The following is an 18,086-nucleotide window of genomic DNA, read 5'->3' on the forward strand; positions in this document are numbered from 1 at the left end:
TGGTCCTTAATTTTAAAATACGTTGTTTACAAGGTATTTTGTTTTCCTTTTTAAAAAATTATTTACTGGGGAGATGAGTGTTTCTCTAATGAGTTACCTTGCTGGTTATGTACTCTTCCACACACCTTACAGTTAGATGACATATTTTCATAGTATTTTTGTTCTTGGAATGCTTTGTTTCTCATTTTGCAGGAATTAGTCATTGAATGGAATTATATTTGACTACATGAAGAAATGAGCATACTGTGTACCTACAGTGGAGGTCTATACTAATAAAAGTAGTTTCACTCTTAACTTGGAACCTCCACCATTTGTTGGGGTTTTTTATTTTTTTTTTTACTTAAATAGGAAATATTTGTTTCAGTATCATTCACCTACAAGTCTTAATATTGACATAATTGTCAAATTAATTAGTAATGCTGTAGTGGATACAGTTTAAAAAGCTCCAAATGATTGCCATTTTTGCAAATAAAATTAATTTTTATTTCTTCCAGCTTATGAAAGATCTGTTCTTCTACATAGCCCTTTTCAAGCAAGCTGAACTATCTGTAAGATCTTGTGCTGGATTTCTTATTTGCCAGAGCCTTAAAGTAGAGAGGAGAGGCAACATTGTCAAAGCCTGGGGATTTTGAAACTGATAGCACTCAAATATGTAGATTGGAACAGTCAAGAAAGACGGGTCTCTCATAGGATATTAGTGCACCTCCTCACCCTCATATTGAGTTATTTTGGCTCCCTGTGACTCATCCCATTATTTTTTTGTGCATATTCATTCATTCCCACTGTAACCTCCCTTGTCGAGGATAAACACATTACTAAGAGCCCATCTGTTTGGGAAATGCAGTGGTTGATATACTTCCAGAATTACAGTAACCAGCTTCTTAGTAAAGATGGGCCTAAAGGTTTTGGACCCAAACCTTGAGTACAGACCTGTGGCTTTGGATATCTTCCCAGACTTGCATGCAGAGGTTGGATGCAGAGTGCCACTTATCACAGCTATGGTTGGCTACAGGGAGAAATGACAGGAGGATTTGTCCCTCTCACGATCAAAAATACAACAGCATTGTTATTGGCTGGTGAATTGTCCCTTATAAAACGTATTGGTGGTTTTGCTTCAGAGCTGCTGCTGTGTTCTACACAAGAAGGCCATTAGACTTAGGATGTAATGGTACTGAATGTTGTATGTTTTGAGCGAGTTGTGAGAGCTTTCTAACTGTTGGACTTGTTTGCCTGTTGAAACGTTAGTTTTTATAGCAACATACTTTGTGAAAGTGTATGCATGAGACATTTATGAAATGATTCATCTTGTGTAGTGCCCCAATATACAAGGTCTGTGAATTATTTACTGTAAGAGTGGTTTTGTGCAGGGGAAGATGAGCAGAAACCTGATTTGGAATATATGCAATCCAGGAATACATGGTTGTGCAGCCTTTAGCTTGAAGTTTGAAGGATAGGTTACTAGTTCTTGAACTGATTTATTACATTGCATGACATCACTGTTCAGATTACATTTGTGTATGTATTGTAATCCCCTATTCTATTCTATTCTATTCTATTCTATTCTATTCTATTCTATTCTATTCTATTCTATTCTAGAGTTCTGAACTTTTACCGACTAAAAAGGGCTGCAATCTGCTTTTCCATGAAAATGAGGTAACACTAGGAATGACCATGTAGTCTTCTCAATAAGCTATATTTCTACATTTCCTATACTGTTTCTTTTTCCTTAATACTATCAAGTAGAAGTTATAGAAACAATAGTTTTTTAGATTCCCTCTTGTATCTGCTATTGCATACGAAGTTTGGTGGAAAAAACTAACTAGAAGTGGGTGATGAGTCAAAATCTATTGTGCTATGCTAACATGATGCTCTCTTGGATAACTACATTTTCTAGAGAAAGTTAATACATTTGGTGTAAATCAGTAAAGCATGGAATACAGTATTATATGTAGAGTTGACTGGCTAACATTGGATATGATAAAGAGTAGAGGAACAGTAAAGCAGATAACAGGTGGCTGTAACTGAAGTGACACTGGGCTATGCAGGAACAAGCAGGAGGTTACTGGCTGCCTGTTTCTTTAACTGTTGATGCTGTTACTAGAAATGCTGTGAGGAAATTAACCAATGAACTGAAGAGAGAGCTTCAATTAGAAAAGAAGCTTCAGAGATCGGACCAAAACAAGTAAATGACAATAAGGACTGAAATAAAAAGTATTTAATCACTCAGGTAATACATCAGTCCAGGTCCTCTGCTCAGGAAACAAGCAACAAATGTCTTAAGTGTCTGAAGGGCATGAATTGAGTGACAGAGAGCTGACACAATAATATGATTGTGAGAAAACAAATGTAATCCTGAGATACACTGGGAAGATCTTGTATTACAGAGGAAACTCCTGGTGTGTTTGTGGAGAGTTATGTTTGGTCTAGGTGCCTCTATTCAAGGGCAGCAACTCCAAAATGATGGGGCAGAGAACTGCAAGGCTGCCTGTCACCTTAATCATCTTCTTCAGAGAAGGATAAGAGTTTGGCTTCTTCATGCTCAATGGGCATCTGATAGCACTCTGAGTGCACTGAGGAGAGAGGAAAGTCCTGAAGCTGGAGAGCTCCTTGTTGGCACAAATGGATGTAATCTTAGTAATTAGAAGCTGAAAATCTCAGAACCTCATTCCTTTTCTTAGAGGTTTTCCTGAAGTAGAATAATGAAACAGTGAATGGACCAAGGCCTACCCTGAGTGCAGGGGGAAAGGCTTCTGCAGACCACTGGAAGTCTGATACAAGAATACTTTCCTGGGCTACCTGTGGTGTCCCAAATCCTCACATGAAGCATTGAATGAACAGTCATGTTCAAGTCCTTCTAAAGCCAAATAATAAAAAGCCATAGCAGTTTCCATGTAGTGTTGTGATACATTTAGCCAAGATGTTGAATACCATATGGAACCAAGGAGTGGTCTACCCTCCTCACCTTATGAGACTTGATCAGAGTCTGATGTATCAGGCTGCTGGAGGAGTTTGCATGTTTATTCTCCCGCTCAGCAAAATACTTTCATTTTGAAGAAGGTCTTGGTACATTCCTTGTCACCACTTTGTTTCATTCATGGTTACCTTTTCATTCTTCCTCACATGTATGTTGTGTTTTTTCTTTTATAGAACAGTTCGTGTCTGGCTGAAGAGAGACAGTGGGCAGTACTGGCCCAGTATATACCATGCAATGCCATGTAAGTATAAGGAGAGGTTCAGTATCTACCATGTATTTGCAAAATGGCTTTTCTGTTTACGCTTCATACCTATGATCATTTGCAAGCTTACCTCTCTGTATTAAATGTTATTTGAACAATCCTCTTGGGTTTGGTGAAGCTTTACCAGGTTACATGCTAATGCTTCTGAGAGGCATCAGAGGTTACAGCAGCAAAAGGGCACAGACATGTTAGTAAGGGGTGAGCATTTAATGCAACCATAGATTTTATGATGTGGGAGTTCAAAATGTAGTCTCTCATTCTGCCCCTAATGGAGTCCATAAAGCTTTGTAAGTCTCCAGTAAAAATCACTCTGCCCTTCCTACTGCATGTGCTCAGTCCATTAGAGTGCAATGATAAATGGTTTTATTTGGTAAGAACTTAATATCCTGTTGCAGCTAATATGATAGAGAGGATACTAGCAGGGAAGGCAGCTCTTCCAGTATAGAAGAAAAATCATTTTACCTCTGCAATTAAATGTGGAAAACCAAATCTCCCTGACGGATCCCTTCATTATGGTATGCTGTATGTCTCATCTCCCAGAGAGAGTGTACATACTTTAAGAGAAATTGCAAATCAATGTCCACTTTTCCAAGAGACGCTTGAAGAAATCATAGCTCATACTGTTTGCCATAAAACCTGTGTTGATTGCAGGAATATAACTTTGTAGGTCACCAAAGGCAGGTTTATGCTAATGCTTCTCAATCAGCTTCAGATATGCTGGGCTAGCCTGTCTTTGAAAAGTTTGTAAAGCTGACCTTAAATCCAGATTGGAAAGCACATATCAAGTCTCATCGAGGTATTTGTACTGTCTGGAGAAAGAATTATTTTAAGTTAAGATACATAGATTTAGAAGAGTCATCTGTGTCTGTGATGGTAAAATATTTATTAGATATAAGTTTTAGTATCACAACACCATCAACTTGGGACCCTAGAGCAGTCATGGTGTTTGCCTTTGGTGATGGACTAGCTCATAAGAATATATCAGTCCTCAAAGGTACTTTCTGCTCAAGTTGTACATAAGGCACTATTGGAATCTAGCTAATGATGTGGCAGTCTGTGGAGCTCTGTCATGACCACTAGCAGTGGCCTGAGTTCCCTTGACATGTCCTGAGAGGACAACTTTCCCCAGTCAAAATGTAATGAAGTGGCTATTCTAGCAGTTTGGCATTGATGCTTCTCTTTTTCCATGTGGTGTTTTTTCATAAATTTGCATTTTACAATCTCTTTAGGTTCTCCTCTGGTCTTAGCAAAGCTGTGTTATTGCCAGTAATAACAGCTTCAGTGGAAATGATGGAGTAGATCCAGATCCACTGGGGGGGGGGCTATTTTACAGCTCCTTCATAAATTTGAACAATTGACACTGCTCCTTCACTTTAAAGGCTGGTAAGCTTTTAACGCACGAGGTGTTAAAATTCTGCTGTGTTATTCACCAATTTCAAGAATGATCAGGCATAATTAACAACTGGATCAGTGCCAATTACATTATCAGCCATTCTTTTAAGTTTGGATATCATAGGAATGGCTCTGAGTCAGCATCAGCACAAGTCTGCACTGGACTGGAAATGATAATTTGGTTTGTTTCTGTGTGGATCACCCTTTTGATGGTGGTCTGCTTTATGTTCATACTTCATTTTGGTGTTTAAAGAACAATGACTGCCCAAAGGTTCTCTGTGTAAAAATGTAGTGACATAATGTTGTCTTTGTGCTGCATAGCAAGTTGTGAGTGGCAGTTCTACATACCAATACTTCATTAACATGACTTGTCACTTTGACTATGGTGGTGTGTGACCTAAATTATTTTATTATTTGATATCACGTAGCCATAATAACTGAGTCTGTGCCCTAGATTCTCTGGGAGATGAGGAGTTGGGCCAAGTTAGCATGTGCTTTGATCAAGCTCTGCACCCAAATAGGGTGATCAGTGCATTCTGAACACAAAAACTATTAAATACTTGTAAAAGAAAAAAAACAAACAACAAGATTATAGGTCTCTTCCAAGCAGGGACACTTGCTGCTCTTTAGAGGAGGGAATTTCCCCAATTGTTAAGTTTTATGCCCTGCTTATAGGTGTTTCGGTGGTCAGAAAATTCTATATGACACAGTGGCCGCATTTTTCATTATCATCTCTAGCCCATGAGAAAGAAAAGAGTGCTGGGTGTCATACACACTCTTATATCATTAGTAGGGCAAAGTAGGTAAGCTGGAAAACTCACTGACACATTTTCTTCACACCAGTGTTGTCTTGACAGCTGATTAACAACAGATCTCTGATGAGCATGTTAACCCTCCTCATGGTTAGATGTGTCCTCTTGGTTACGCGGGGTTAGGTTTATGGCTTCTGAGCAGGTTCTGAACAGGAGACAAAGAAACAACTTAGAAGACACAAACTCATGAAAGGCAAAGGAATTGTAGTCAAGAGTCAAGTAAAAATAAAAAAACCTCCAAAAAAGACCCAAACCCAACAAAAAAGCCCTCTTACAGATGTGGAATAGAGTAAAGGATTTATTGTAGTGAGGAACAATGGAGAATCCAGTCTTTGAGGCAGATAATACACTACCTGTCTTACAGTAGTTTTCATAGCTAACACTTTGCTTTGAACAGGAGACTAAAAAACTGCAAGGCAAAACATGCTCTTTTGGTCTTAAACTGTGTCACTTTAGGCACTTGAAAGGTGCCTAAAGACCCTAAAACTGCAGGTACAAAGTTTTATTTCTCTTTTACTTCTGTCAGCCTCTAATAGAGGTGACACACTATTGTGAGCATGAAGTATGTAATAGGGTTTTTCCTCCATAATTTATTTTCCAAGAGCAAAAATCAGTGTGTATTTTCCCTGTATTTAAGATAAGACTACAGCCAGACTTCTTCATCAGGAATATCCTGTTTGCCCTCTATAATAGTTCAGATCAATCTTTTTCCATTTTGAAATCCAAATCATAGCTAGGTACTGAAGTAGAGAGCCTTCAGAGTGCTGTTATTTTTTTCTAGCTATTATTTTTAAAGGGTCTTAAATATCTCAGAAGCTTAAGATTTAATTTTTTGTTTTGTTTTATTTTTATTTTTTTCATCATCTTTATTTTCATTTCTTCCTCTCTTTTTAATGAGCTTAAGTATCTGAATGTCATCTTATTTTCACTAAAGTATAAGCTGCTGCTGTCTTGTTGCAATGGACATCAACTTAACTACATTAGTGGAACTAGTGTGGATGTAATTTTAGTGCTGACACAGTAATTTTTCTAAGAGCACCTTACTGAAAAATTCCCTTAGGAAAAGGATTATAGCAAAACAAGTATCTTTACATTACTATGACTGTGTACACACAGGTCTGGAATTTAGAAGTTACTTCTTTTGTAATCAGTTTGTGTCAAGTAATTGCTTGCACTTTTTGCATCCCAGGTGTTTAAGAAAAGCATATGTCAAATAGCTAATTTACCTGAGACTTTTTCTTATTCATTTCTTATTCATTACCTTCAGAGTTACTAGTAGCTCTTTCAGTGTGTGCACAGCATCTAGCATTTAAAAGCTGATATATAGAATATATCTCTTCTGTATTTAAGTGCCCTTAAAATTACTTGATGTTTATTCTGCTTAGAATTGGGTTTTTTTCCCTGTCCATTTTTCATACAACTGTCTTGTTCTGCTGCAGACCTAGAAGCTTCACCATAATAGTGCACCACCATCCAAAGGGATGATTCAAGTGTGCCCTTTCTGAGGGAGAAGTACAGAAAGGAACAATTTTGTCATTGTTACTAGGCCTGATAGGCAGTTAAATGCCTCCCTGACATCCGATCCCGTCAGATCTCGGAAGCTAAGCAGGGTCAGCCCCGCATTAGTACTTGGATGGGAGACCTCCTGGGAAATGCCAGGTGCTGTAGATTCTAGTCCTGAGGACTTCACTGTCACTGTCCAAGCTCCCTCAGCCGTGGCAGATGAACCTCAGGACTTAAACGGTGGGGCCAGTTCTGCACACGCTGTGCCTCACCTAAAAAATCCACTGCGCAGGCTGGAAGGGCACACCCACGTGGGGAGAGCCCTTCCCAAATCTTCGTTTGCAAAGCTGAGCCACACACACACACACACACTAGGCCTGATTTAATTGTTTCCTTTATGTCAGTTTCTTTGAGCTGAAGCATTTTCTTTGGTTTAATTGTCAACCCTTCCACAACAGAAATAAGCTGAGGTGCCTGCCTGGATGTGGATCTAGTAGGCTTTCTGCTTATGGTTAGTTGTCCTTCAGGAAATGTTTCAAGGGGGATTCAATACTGAAGGTAGAACAAGTTTTATTAAGCAGTCGACATTGACTCTTCTCTTCTTCATGTAGATTTGCTGCCAAGTAAGCTATCAATAAGATTTGCTAAGCTATGGATGGTTTAGTCCCAAGTGTGACATTACACAAATTGAGAATGCACTAGATTACAGTACTGCAAAAGAAAGGACTCCAAGCTTGTTAGTAACAAAAACACAAAAGTAATGACAACGGAGAGTAGAAACCGAGAGGGAGAAAAAAGCAGAACCAGAAGTGCATCTGACTGTACTCTGTCACAAAAATATGGTTTAAAAAACACTCTTACCATTGTCAAAGGAACAAGAATGCTTGATCCTAGCTTCAGTTGGCAATTGCTCCTGAAAAATAATTCCTGAAGGTTTGTGTTGGGACAGCAGGACTCCCAGCTGCATGCTGCTATGTTGAGCAGTAGAAGCTTTTCCTGCTTTCTGAGTGTAACATCACAATTTCTTAATTAAACCAAGCATAGCTCTTGACTTCTTGCAAGAAAATTCTGATTTTACTCTTAATGCAAACCCTGCTAATCCTTGAAGGACCATACTATGACTGTATGAAATTAAGGAATGTATCCTGATGTTTATTTCAGTAATATCAATGCAATCAAGCAATGGCTAGTGTTAGATACAAACTTTTATTTTGGCCATAGTATGTGATACTGTCATAGCACTGTCTGTGATGCAACTGAATGAGGAGACAGTTGGACTCAGTCCTTAATAACAGCTGATATGTTGACTCCTACCGGGGAGCTTTCCTACTGCAGGTGTAGGATGCAGGTCTCTGACACAGTATCGTCTTTTGTTTTATTGTTGGTAAAGTTCAGGCAAATATAAAAAAACAAAGTATTCAGCTAATTAATCTCTCAGATTTATACTGAAATGTCAGGTGCTTGTTAAATCAAAACACCATCACTACTTTTGTACCAAATGTCTGTTTCCAGATAACTGGTAAGGAAAAGAAGGAACTGGAGCAAGAAATAGCTATTGTTCCATGTCCTAATAGGATAGGGTTGAATGAATTGCAAAAACACTTTTATTTTAATGCTTGTCTATGGGAAGGGACAAAATGCCAAACAGCATCATAAAGTATGTTAGCTAGTTTTAGGCTTTCCAGAACTTCAAGAAAATGAGAGTCACAGTTTTGTTAACTTCATCAACATGTTCATTTTTTTCAGCTCCATGTTCATGCATGTCTTTTAACCCGGAAACCAGAAGGCTGTCCATAGGTCTAGACAATGGTACAATCTCAGTAAGTACATCCAAAGATTTCTAGTTGAAATGCTTCCCTTTCAAGAAGTATGTGTGTGATGTTGTGGTGAGGATATTTTTGCTAGTGTTTGGGAGACAGACTTTTTACTGCAGTAGAACCGAATCTGTAATGTAACGGCAGATTATTAGAAGTTGTATTCCAACTGCCACAAGGAGATTGAGTAGGGTTTACAATATTTATTAGGCAACTCCACAAGCTGTTTTAATTTGCATATGTCTTTAAAAATAACACAGAAAAACAGCTTTTATTTTATTAAATTTAAGGGCCTTTTTAATCACACCATACCATAGTTTTCTGAAAGCAGCAATTAAGTGGAGGATAAATCATCTTCGAAGAGGCAAAAGGTGGATTTCTGCTCTATATATCTCTGCTTTTTCCAAACTTTAGAGTTCAGATTTTGTTTTCCTCTCCCTTCAGAGGTGTTACTCCTAAATGACAGTGCTGTTGGCTGAGAGATTTGGTTTGTTAACATCTGAGCTATATATGTGTGGAAATAAGTAGCGTATTTGAAAGAAGAGTGTGTCTCTTAGATCTGACAGAGGGTAGCAGTTGACCTTGTTAACTGGATTTTTCTTGTGAGATGATGAGTAAAAATCTCTATCACTTTGTGGACGATTTATGTGTCAGAGGTATTTTTCACCTGTGCTTCATCAATAGACTCCTCTTCCAGTTTAAGATCATTTTACCACCATTTCAAATTTTTATTGCTGTTGTCTCTGCCTTATTGGCTTTATAACTGAGTGTTTTCAGTTTGGCCTAAGGGCAACTGTCTGCACTAAAGCCAGTATGGCATTTGGGAAAGGGTGTGTGACCCTTTTAGCTGTTGCCTGTAAGCACTATCAAAGATGTGAAGGTTTTGACCTATAAAGCTATTAATGGCTAGTAGCAGAGATTTTTTTTGTGTGCCTGTAGGAGATTTCTCCTTTTGTATCTAAGAGATGGGACAACTGCCAGAGAATTCCCTGCACCTCTGAAATTCTCTCCTTCCCACTTCCTGAAACAGCTCAATTTGCCAGTCCTACTAGGCAGTTCTGTTTTCACCAGGCCTTTGAGGAATGTGAAGGCAACTGTAAATAAGGTATTTAAATACTCTGGCATGATGGGAGATGTGTATTTTATCTTGGGGGCATTTTGTCTTGAAGACTCAGAGGATGCTTCAATTTGAATGGGGTCAAATATTTTCCATTCTGAAGCTGAAGAAGATAAATGAGATATGCAGGTGAAAAACCGACATGTGACTTTGGGTACTTTCAGGTATATATTGCCATGTCTAAGGCAGATTCTTTTGTTGCTGAGCTGGGCTTTTGTTTTCCCAGTCTTCTGGATACAAGTACATAGGAAGAGGGAAGGGCTTGTCTGTGTTGCTTGATTTAGTCCCCTGTAGCTGCAGGCAGTTGTGTGGTGAGGGATTGTGCAGAAAATGCACTTCACCAACTTCCACAAAGGATGAAATGTTTCCCTCTGTAGCAAACCAAAGGCTTGTAAGACAAGCTACAACTGTAATGTGCTACAAGAAGTGGTGGAGCTACGAATGGAAGAAGAGCAAGGGAAGCCTCATTTTCAAATCCCAGCAATACTGGACTGTAGAGAAAATCCTTGGATACTTGAAAGTGAGGTTACAACCAGCTTCTGGAGGAAAGGGCACAGCTGTGAGATTTGTTTAGCCCAGGAACATCCAAGCAGGGCACACTGATCACAAAATAACAGAACTTACTGCAACAAGGTGACCTTAGCACCCTTACTTTTAATTGTGTGGCCCTCAGAGGGAACGTAGAGACAATTTACTTGAGCAGCTGGAAATATTTGGGAATTAGTCAACTGCTTCACATTAGCACTTCTGTAGTGCCTTTCACATTTGTGTATGCTGGATGCAGGGCCAAAAAAAAAAGACAAAAAAAAAGGGGAAAAAAGCTGAAAATCATTCTGCATCTTCACTTTGGGTAGGAAGAAAGGATTTCCTGGAAAGGGCTCTGAGCTGATATTCATGACAGTGCCACATAATCTCAAACTTTTTTTTGCAGTGCAAGGAAGTACTTTCAGATGTAAGTGGAGATAAGAAAGGGGAACTGCCTCTTTTTATTCTGTGTGAAATTTTTGTAAACTGTATGGATTTTGCTTATAAACATGGCACCTCAGATAAGCATATGGTGCATTTTGAGAAGGACAGGCAGCAATGCTATTGTCATGGAAAGAAGTTCCAGCACAGCCACCATTTTTTGTGGAACAGGGTCACAGTTTTTGCTTCTACAGAGAGGAAGAGATTGTTTTTAACCTTTTGTAACTTATCAACATGGAGGCTGTGCAGGTGTTTGTGCAGCACAGTATACCATCTTGCTCAAAGAGTGGTGGTACCTAATGTAAAAAAAAGTTTCTCTGATCAGTTTTTTTTACACTTCGAAAATCTTTTTTTGAGAAGAAATGACATCATAGGGATTGCTTGAGGTCTCTTATGGAAGCCAAAACATTTTATCATGGACATAAATTCCTTGCTCTGAACTGGAGAGAAACATTGTCAAGATACCACAAGAAGAGACAGAGGGGGAAGGTCTTTTGCTTGCAATAGACAGATTTTCACTGCCAAGATGAGATTCCTCACCTCATTTCATCCATCTAAAAGCTGTTCTCCAGGATAAAGTTAAACATTAGGTTCTGCAGCCAGTAGAGGAGAGGTGAATTGCCTTTGGATACACCCATGTTACTTACCCTAGAAAGTGCTATAAAATGACATAAATTTTTCCCCTCATTTCTGGGGAGATTGAAATAAGATTAAGATTTTAGGTAGCTGACGCTGAATTGATCTCTTTTGCTGATGGTTCTTTTGTCTATATAAAGTTGATACATACTTTGAGAAGAAACACAAGGACAACAAAGCACCAGAATAACCCACTCAGAATTCTTCCTTGGGTTTGGCACTTAATTAGACAAATTCATCTTCCGTCTCATCTGATCTTGCAGCTGTCTACAGGTTTGGCCACAAACAGCGGTTTGAATTCCTGAGACTGAGTCAGGCTTTACCTGCTGATGTACATCTTTGCCCTCTGCCACTGTGGGAAGTTTAGTGTTTTTCTCCTCAAGAAAACAACATGTTAGCTTCTGTCCTCTCCCTATTTTTGTAGTTTGTAAAATGAAAATGCTGACATTATTTATAGAGTTTTGGGATTTTTTCAATAGATATAGATATAGGGTCTGTGAGAGTAGATTTAAGAGTCTTCATTCTCGGCCATTTCTGAAGCAGGTCTGTTGTTGCATGCAATCAGTCACTTGTTTTAACAGGATAAAGTCAAGCATTTAAGGAAGTTCATAGTGTGATGTCAAAATGGCATCATCTATCAGAGAACAGACTCTAAACTCCTCAGAGTGGGAACTAGATTGTGAATGGGTAACACATAACTATTTAATAAAGATTATTAACTCTCAGGAATTGATTCAGTGAAGAATTCTGTCTTTTGGCATAGATCAGTTGGCATCCACCTGAAGCTCTGGAAAGGCATGGGTCTTCCTTAGACCCCATGGTCAAGATTCTGAATAATTTGAAACTAGGTACTGGTACTATTTCCAGGGTGAAGATTTTCAGAGGTCTTATGCTCAAGAGAAGTTTGTGGAGAGTATATGTGTTTCAGTGTGATGGAGGTGTGCTGCATGAAGGAATATTTGAGAGTCTTTGTACATCAGTGGACGATTAGATTTTGACAGTCTGTTCGAGACTTCTTTGTGCTTTGTGAAGGTTTTCAAGGTACCAAGTCACTGTTGTAATAATAAGCTGACTTGTAACAGGCAAGACTGAGCACTAACATTTAAAGTATGGGGAAAAGTGCATTAAAGTAGCTCCTCTAAAGGGTGAAAAGCGATCTTGCCAAAAAAATTGGTTTTAATCCCTGCAAGGAGAGGATTTGATTTTGCCATCCTGAGTGCTTTGATATACCCCAGCCCCTCCTGTACAAAAGAGGCTTCAGAAGTCTTTCTCTGCTCTGCTAACAAGCACCAGCTGAGCTATGTGGGTGACCCCGGCTTCTCTAGCTCATTAAGAAGAGCCAAAAAGCTGCCTAATGAAACTAAGCGTCAGCAGTTCTGAGAGGAGCAAAACATCTAGGTATGCAATGATAAAAAACAGTTTCTGCTGGTACTGTGTTAAAGAGATGTAATCAGTGTTGTTGTAGTGCAGGTGATACAAGCTATGTGCAATAGAGCACGTATTTCTTGAGCAAGGTACCCTGTGCTAAAGTGCCTATCTAGTGACACAACAAATATTTGGCCTCAAGAGGAAGAAAGCAATAAGTACAATGGGAGAAGACATGAAAACGTAAAGGGGAGCTGGGTGTAAAAGACCTGCAGAAAGATTAGAAGATGCAAAATAAGAATGCATCGCAAATTATCATATGCTTTTAAAGAAGAAAATGATAAGAAGTCTTCACAGGGAAAAAAAAGGAAAAATTATATCCAGTATTCAAGTTAACTGTACTGCATTTGTTTATATGTTGGATGAAGCAGTGTACTAATAGGACATAGCTGTGGTTTGTATTAAAGCATACATTGCTAATTAATACTTGGATAAGCATTTGTGTTGCATTTGTGTTTGATTCACAGTATTACGATGGAGAGATTCAAAAGCCTTTTCAGTCTTCTACTGAAATTGTAGGACTGTTTGGATTACAGAACAGAATAGCCACACCACATTTATTAAGGGGAAAATGCAAAGAAAAGTGAGAATGCAAATCATGCTCTGCATCCCACCTGAAGTCACCAGCACCTGTGTGCCACCACAGTCAAAGCTGGGGACATCCAAATTGGTGGGAAAGGCAGATATATTCTCCCACTACGTGTTGCGGCACTTAAAGCCATTTCTCTTTTGGTAAAAATAGCAGAAAGTTAGCATTAGTAGCAAAGGGTCCTGTTTCAATTAGGCTTTGTAGTAAAGCACTTCATGTGGTGGTGGTTTAGTATTTTTCAGACAATGGTTAATGAAAGCTGGGAGGTGTAGCTGATTTTTAACTTTATGTGGTTTGTACAGTTAAGGTGACCCTGGTATAGAAATCCAGCTGACTTAATTGATTTGTTGCTGCTATTTAAATAACACTCCCCACTGTAGGCCTCAGCTGCCAGGGGAAAGATAATAGGAGGTGGAACAGATTAAGAAAAGGAAGATGAAGTAGAGCAATTCAAGAGAACATAATTATAACAAATTTTTGAACAGAAACCTAGAGAGAGCAGAATACATAGCTGCCTCAAATCATGCACAGCTGTTTTCCTAGAACTGGGATCTGTAGATATTCCACAGCTGAGTATTGTAATTCTCCACCTTGCTACCAAGCAGGACATATGAGGTATTAAGGTAATTCTGGTTCTGGAAAGCCATGCAGGTTACCTGCAGTGACATCACAGAAAATGCAGTGACTTTTTTTTTTTTAAATTCTGGTTTGGAAACTGGGGGTAAATACTGGCCTTTTTGGTGGTTTGAATGTCTTATGCTCTTTTGCACTGAACATTTGGTTTGTCTTAAATATAGTCTGTAGTCTCCTGAAGTCCAGTCTTCTCTGCTGTTGCACAGTGCTTTTGGCATGTGCATGTGAACGTTTCACAACTATATGTGTTTCAATTTAGCTTATCTTGTGTTTGTAATGTTTATTTTGGTTTTTTCACCCTGTTTCAAGTTAATTAAGTTAGGTTTTACTTCTGTCCTCTAGGTAGACTAGCAGCACAGGGAATTTCCATGTATTTTGCTATAAAGTCTTGATATGTGTGTTTTTGCGCTCTGGTTTTTTTTTTCTTTGTGTTTCTCTGAGCATGTGATGTCAGCATGTAGATACTTGATAGCAATCTGAAAGCTAATTCATGCAGTCGTGTCACAGTGTCTACCCCTTACTTGGGTGTTTCTTCCAGAGAGATGTTGCATTTTTTTTTGTGGCCATTCTCTTTCCCCAATTTTGAGCAACTCTCCTCTACAGAACAAGCAGCAGGAACACCAAAGCACTCAGTCCAACCACCTGGGGTTTTTCCAGGAGCTGAGGCCTCCATGCAGACTCTTAGCTGCTGTTTTCATCATTTCCCTGTGCAAAAGCCATATCGGTGATTAAACAGCAGCACCAAGGCAGCAGGACAGCCAAGCCCTTTCCCATAGGTGTGCTCTTCCCTGGCCACAGTGATGAGCTCAGCTACACTCACACCATGCCTCTGCCCAGGCAGCCACAGCCTGTGCCGTGCTGAGCCACTCTCCACTCCAACTACTTGTTAGACACAACAATGCAGTGGCAAAGCAAAAAAGTCTGCTTCCAAGGTGCCAGAATAAATATTAACTAATATTGTAATCAAATCAAGGCGGGAAAAAGTCTGAATTTCTATTTGTCTGAAGCACCGAGAGGCTTAACAGAAACCTGAAATGTACTCTATCCCATCATGTATTATTAGTACCTAGCAACTTCAAGAGTCTCTTACATATTAGTATAGAGTTTCCTGAGTGTTCAGGATGGGATGTAGTGTTTGCACAAGCATGTTACATGTATATACACAAATGCACACACGTGCACACATAGTTGTGCACACACACAGGCTTTTGCCCAGGTTGTCCTGAGCAACAGGTGTTTGCCAGATCTCAGGTCCTTCATTTGGTGGCACCTCAGCTCATAACCAGTCATTTCTGTCAGCATTTTTGAATTCTTTTTAGACAGTATTTCTTCTATCTTCACCATTTTGTTCAGAAGAACTCATAATGTTGTTTCTTAGGGAGCTTTAAAAAGTAAAATAATGTAAAATAGTGTAAAACAATGTAAAAATTTTTAGGTGGAGATATACAAAATTAGCAAAATTATAGACACGACAGTCAGTGGTTGTGAAGAAGGGAGACCTTACCTAGGTAAAGAATTAAAATGAAAATAGTCTCAAACACTTTACAACTCTAAGCATTGTTTCTTTTGTTTTTTTCTTTTCCTTCCTTCAGGAATTCATTTTATCAGAAGATTACAACAAGATGACACTAGTGAAAAGTTACCAAGGTAAGAACCGTGATCTGTGTTAATTGGTTTGTATTGTCATTAATTTTTGTTAATGTTCTTTTAACAAGTGTGAATGGAAGGAAGTCTACTTTACAATTATTTTTTTTCTTTTACTAATGTGAATGCTGGTTTTATCAATGTGGCTTGCTCTGAGTTTACAAGACTTTTAAAAGAGCTATTTCATGTTTCATTTTTCCTTTGGAATATCACTCTAGATAGCAAACTGACCAAAATACAGACCATATTTTGGGAAGAGGAGTTTTAATTTTCAGTCATTAGTAATCCAGTGTATCTACTTTAACAATGTAGGAAACTAACCTGTGTTTTAGGACTGAGGCATTTAGGACTGTGGCTTTAGAGGTTGGCCCAGTTATATTTCAGTAACTGTTGGGTTCAATAATCTCAAGAGTATCAGTGAATACCTCTTGTAGTAAAAGGTCAAGAAATGTTAGTCCCTGTCTTTTCGAATTAGTTTCTGGTATTCACTAATGTGATGTTTTCAGTAACCTAGCTATTTATCCTTGTCAAACCTCTACAGGACAATTTATTCTTTTATCTTTTTTTTTCTTCCATTAGACTAAGAGGTGATAGGGTAGCATAATGTATCATATCATATTATGTATTAAGCATTTTGTTTCTGTATTGAAGCCTCTGACATGTTGGCTTTAGGTTTCTCACATACATTTTAAAAATATGTACTTACTTATGTTTTGCATTTTATATCTTAAAAAACTGAGAGAACAATTTAAATCTCTAAATGGAGACTCTGGTCATCGCTTGGTAACGTTTAAATTTTAAGGTATGAAGAGAATCTTGACTTTTGCAGAGCACAGCTGACATGTGAGTATTTCACTTCAGCTGTTTCATGAATGTCTGCTATGTTGTAAAATTAAGCAGGAATTGCCTGCATTTTTTCTTAGCTTGTGAAAAGTGAAAGAAACCAATCCAGTGATAATAAAAAATCTATATAGATCTTAAATAAAATTACTGCAGTCTGACTGTAAAGTTTGACACACATAGGTTTCATATTTAAGGGTTGTTGCACTGAAGAGAGTGAGCTGAAGTCTTTTCTACTGCATATGCAGAACAATGTATGCATGAGAAAAACTTCCTTGATGAGCTCTCCAGGGAAAATGCTGGAAATTTTGGAAGAGGGGAATGGATATCTTGGCAGTATGCAGAAAAGCCAGTTGGTTGTGACAGCCTACTGAAGGTCTAAATTAAAAAAAAATTAAAAAAAAAAAAGCAGAGAAGGAAAATTGAAGCTGTTCTCATGGCCTTCTGCTGCAGTGTGCCAGATGTGCTGCAAAGCATTGCAGGAAGTCTTTGGCTACAAAGATGCTATGGACAACCTCCATGGGTTGTCCTGGAGGAGAACCCCAAGAGTTCAAATGGCATTCCCCAATTATTGAAGAGCTAAGATTCTAATGGACATGGAGAGGTGGTACAACTGACCACAGTCCTAACTAGAGCTTCCTCCTGCCTAGCCTGTCTGTCTTCTTTGGGCAACCTATTCTAGTGTCTCACCACACACACCTGAACAATTGCAGCGAACAGTTTTTTGATAGTGCAAGGTAGGAAAACAAAAAAAAGAAAACCATAAGAGATTCCACCTTGTTTGCAGGGCACCAATGATGTGAGGCTGCCTGCTACTCCACAGCACAGTGCTTAGTGCCACCCACACCCAAAAAGATGTGCTTTTCACACCAGAGCTTGGTGGAAGAGTGTAGAACTCCCTCTGCCTGATCCCTGGACTTGGCTAAACCCATACTGGAGGTCTGGGGTGCTGGATGAGATCCTCTGTGAGCTGCTGTTGGTTACAGGTTCCTGTAATTCCATTGGGCCACACAGTATTAGGCACTTTCATGCTTCTCTTCCTGTTTGTGCCTTCATCCAGAACACTGGATCTGGGTTTACTGGGGGCCTCACCAGCACCAGAGTCCAGTGGTGCTTTTGGGTTATAGCAAGGAGGAAAGAGCCCAGTTTTCACCATGCTCTCTGGGAAAATAGGCAGGGCAGGGCACAGTAGTCCTTTAGGTAGGCATATCGTGGTCCAGCAGAGATGGACTTTACTCACATGGTCTAGGAGGACCCCCCTCTGCAATCCCATGTCTATAGTGCACTCTCCTCCTATGGCTGTACTGAAGGGGTTGGCATAAAGCTTGGTAAATCCCTGGGGCAAGGAAAAACACAATTAAAAAATAACAAGTGGTTTTGTTGGGTATGGTGGCCTTCTAGTGGTTCTTTTGTTCAAAGCCTTGCTTTTCAAAAGTTTTGGCTTTGCTTAGAGTTTTCAGGTAAGACCTTTATATTCTT

At 39.0% G+C, this 18,086-nt stretch overlaps 1 protein-coding gene across 3 annotated transcripts in view; it reads left to right on the forward strand.

Moving 5' to 3' along the window:
• The window catches only part of WDFY2 (WD repeat and FYVE domain containing 2), a 64,030-nt gene that overhangs the window by 29,902 nt on the left and 16,042 nt on the right, over window positions 1–18,086 (forward strand). For all 3 annotated transcript variants that reach the window (XR_011697467.1, XM_071551885.1, XM_071551894.1), the window contains 3 exons: window positions 3,148–3,215; window positions 8,690–8,763; window positions 15,716–15,770. Coding sequence is in view for 2 of the 3 variants with exons in the window: in XM_071551885.1 (XP_071407986.1) it covers window positions 3,148–3,215; window positions 8,690–8,763; window positions 15,716–15,770 (197 nt within the window). In the remaining variant the exon portion in view is untranslated. The remainder of the gene's footprint in view (window positions 1–3,147; window positions 3,216–8,689; window positions 8,764–15,715; window positions 15,771–18,086) is intronic.

This window comes from Pithys albifrons, chromosome 1 (genome assembly GCF_047495875.1).
Source record: "Pithys albifrons albifrons isolate INPA30051 chromosome 1, PitAlb_v1, whole genome shotgun sequence".
NCBI lineage: Eukaryota > Metazoa > Chordata > Aves > Passeriformes > Thamnophilidae > Pithys > Pithys albifrons.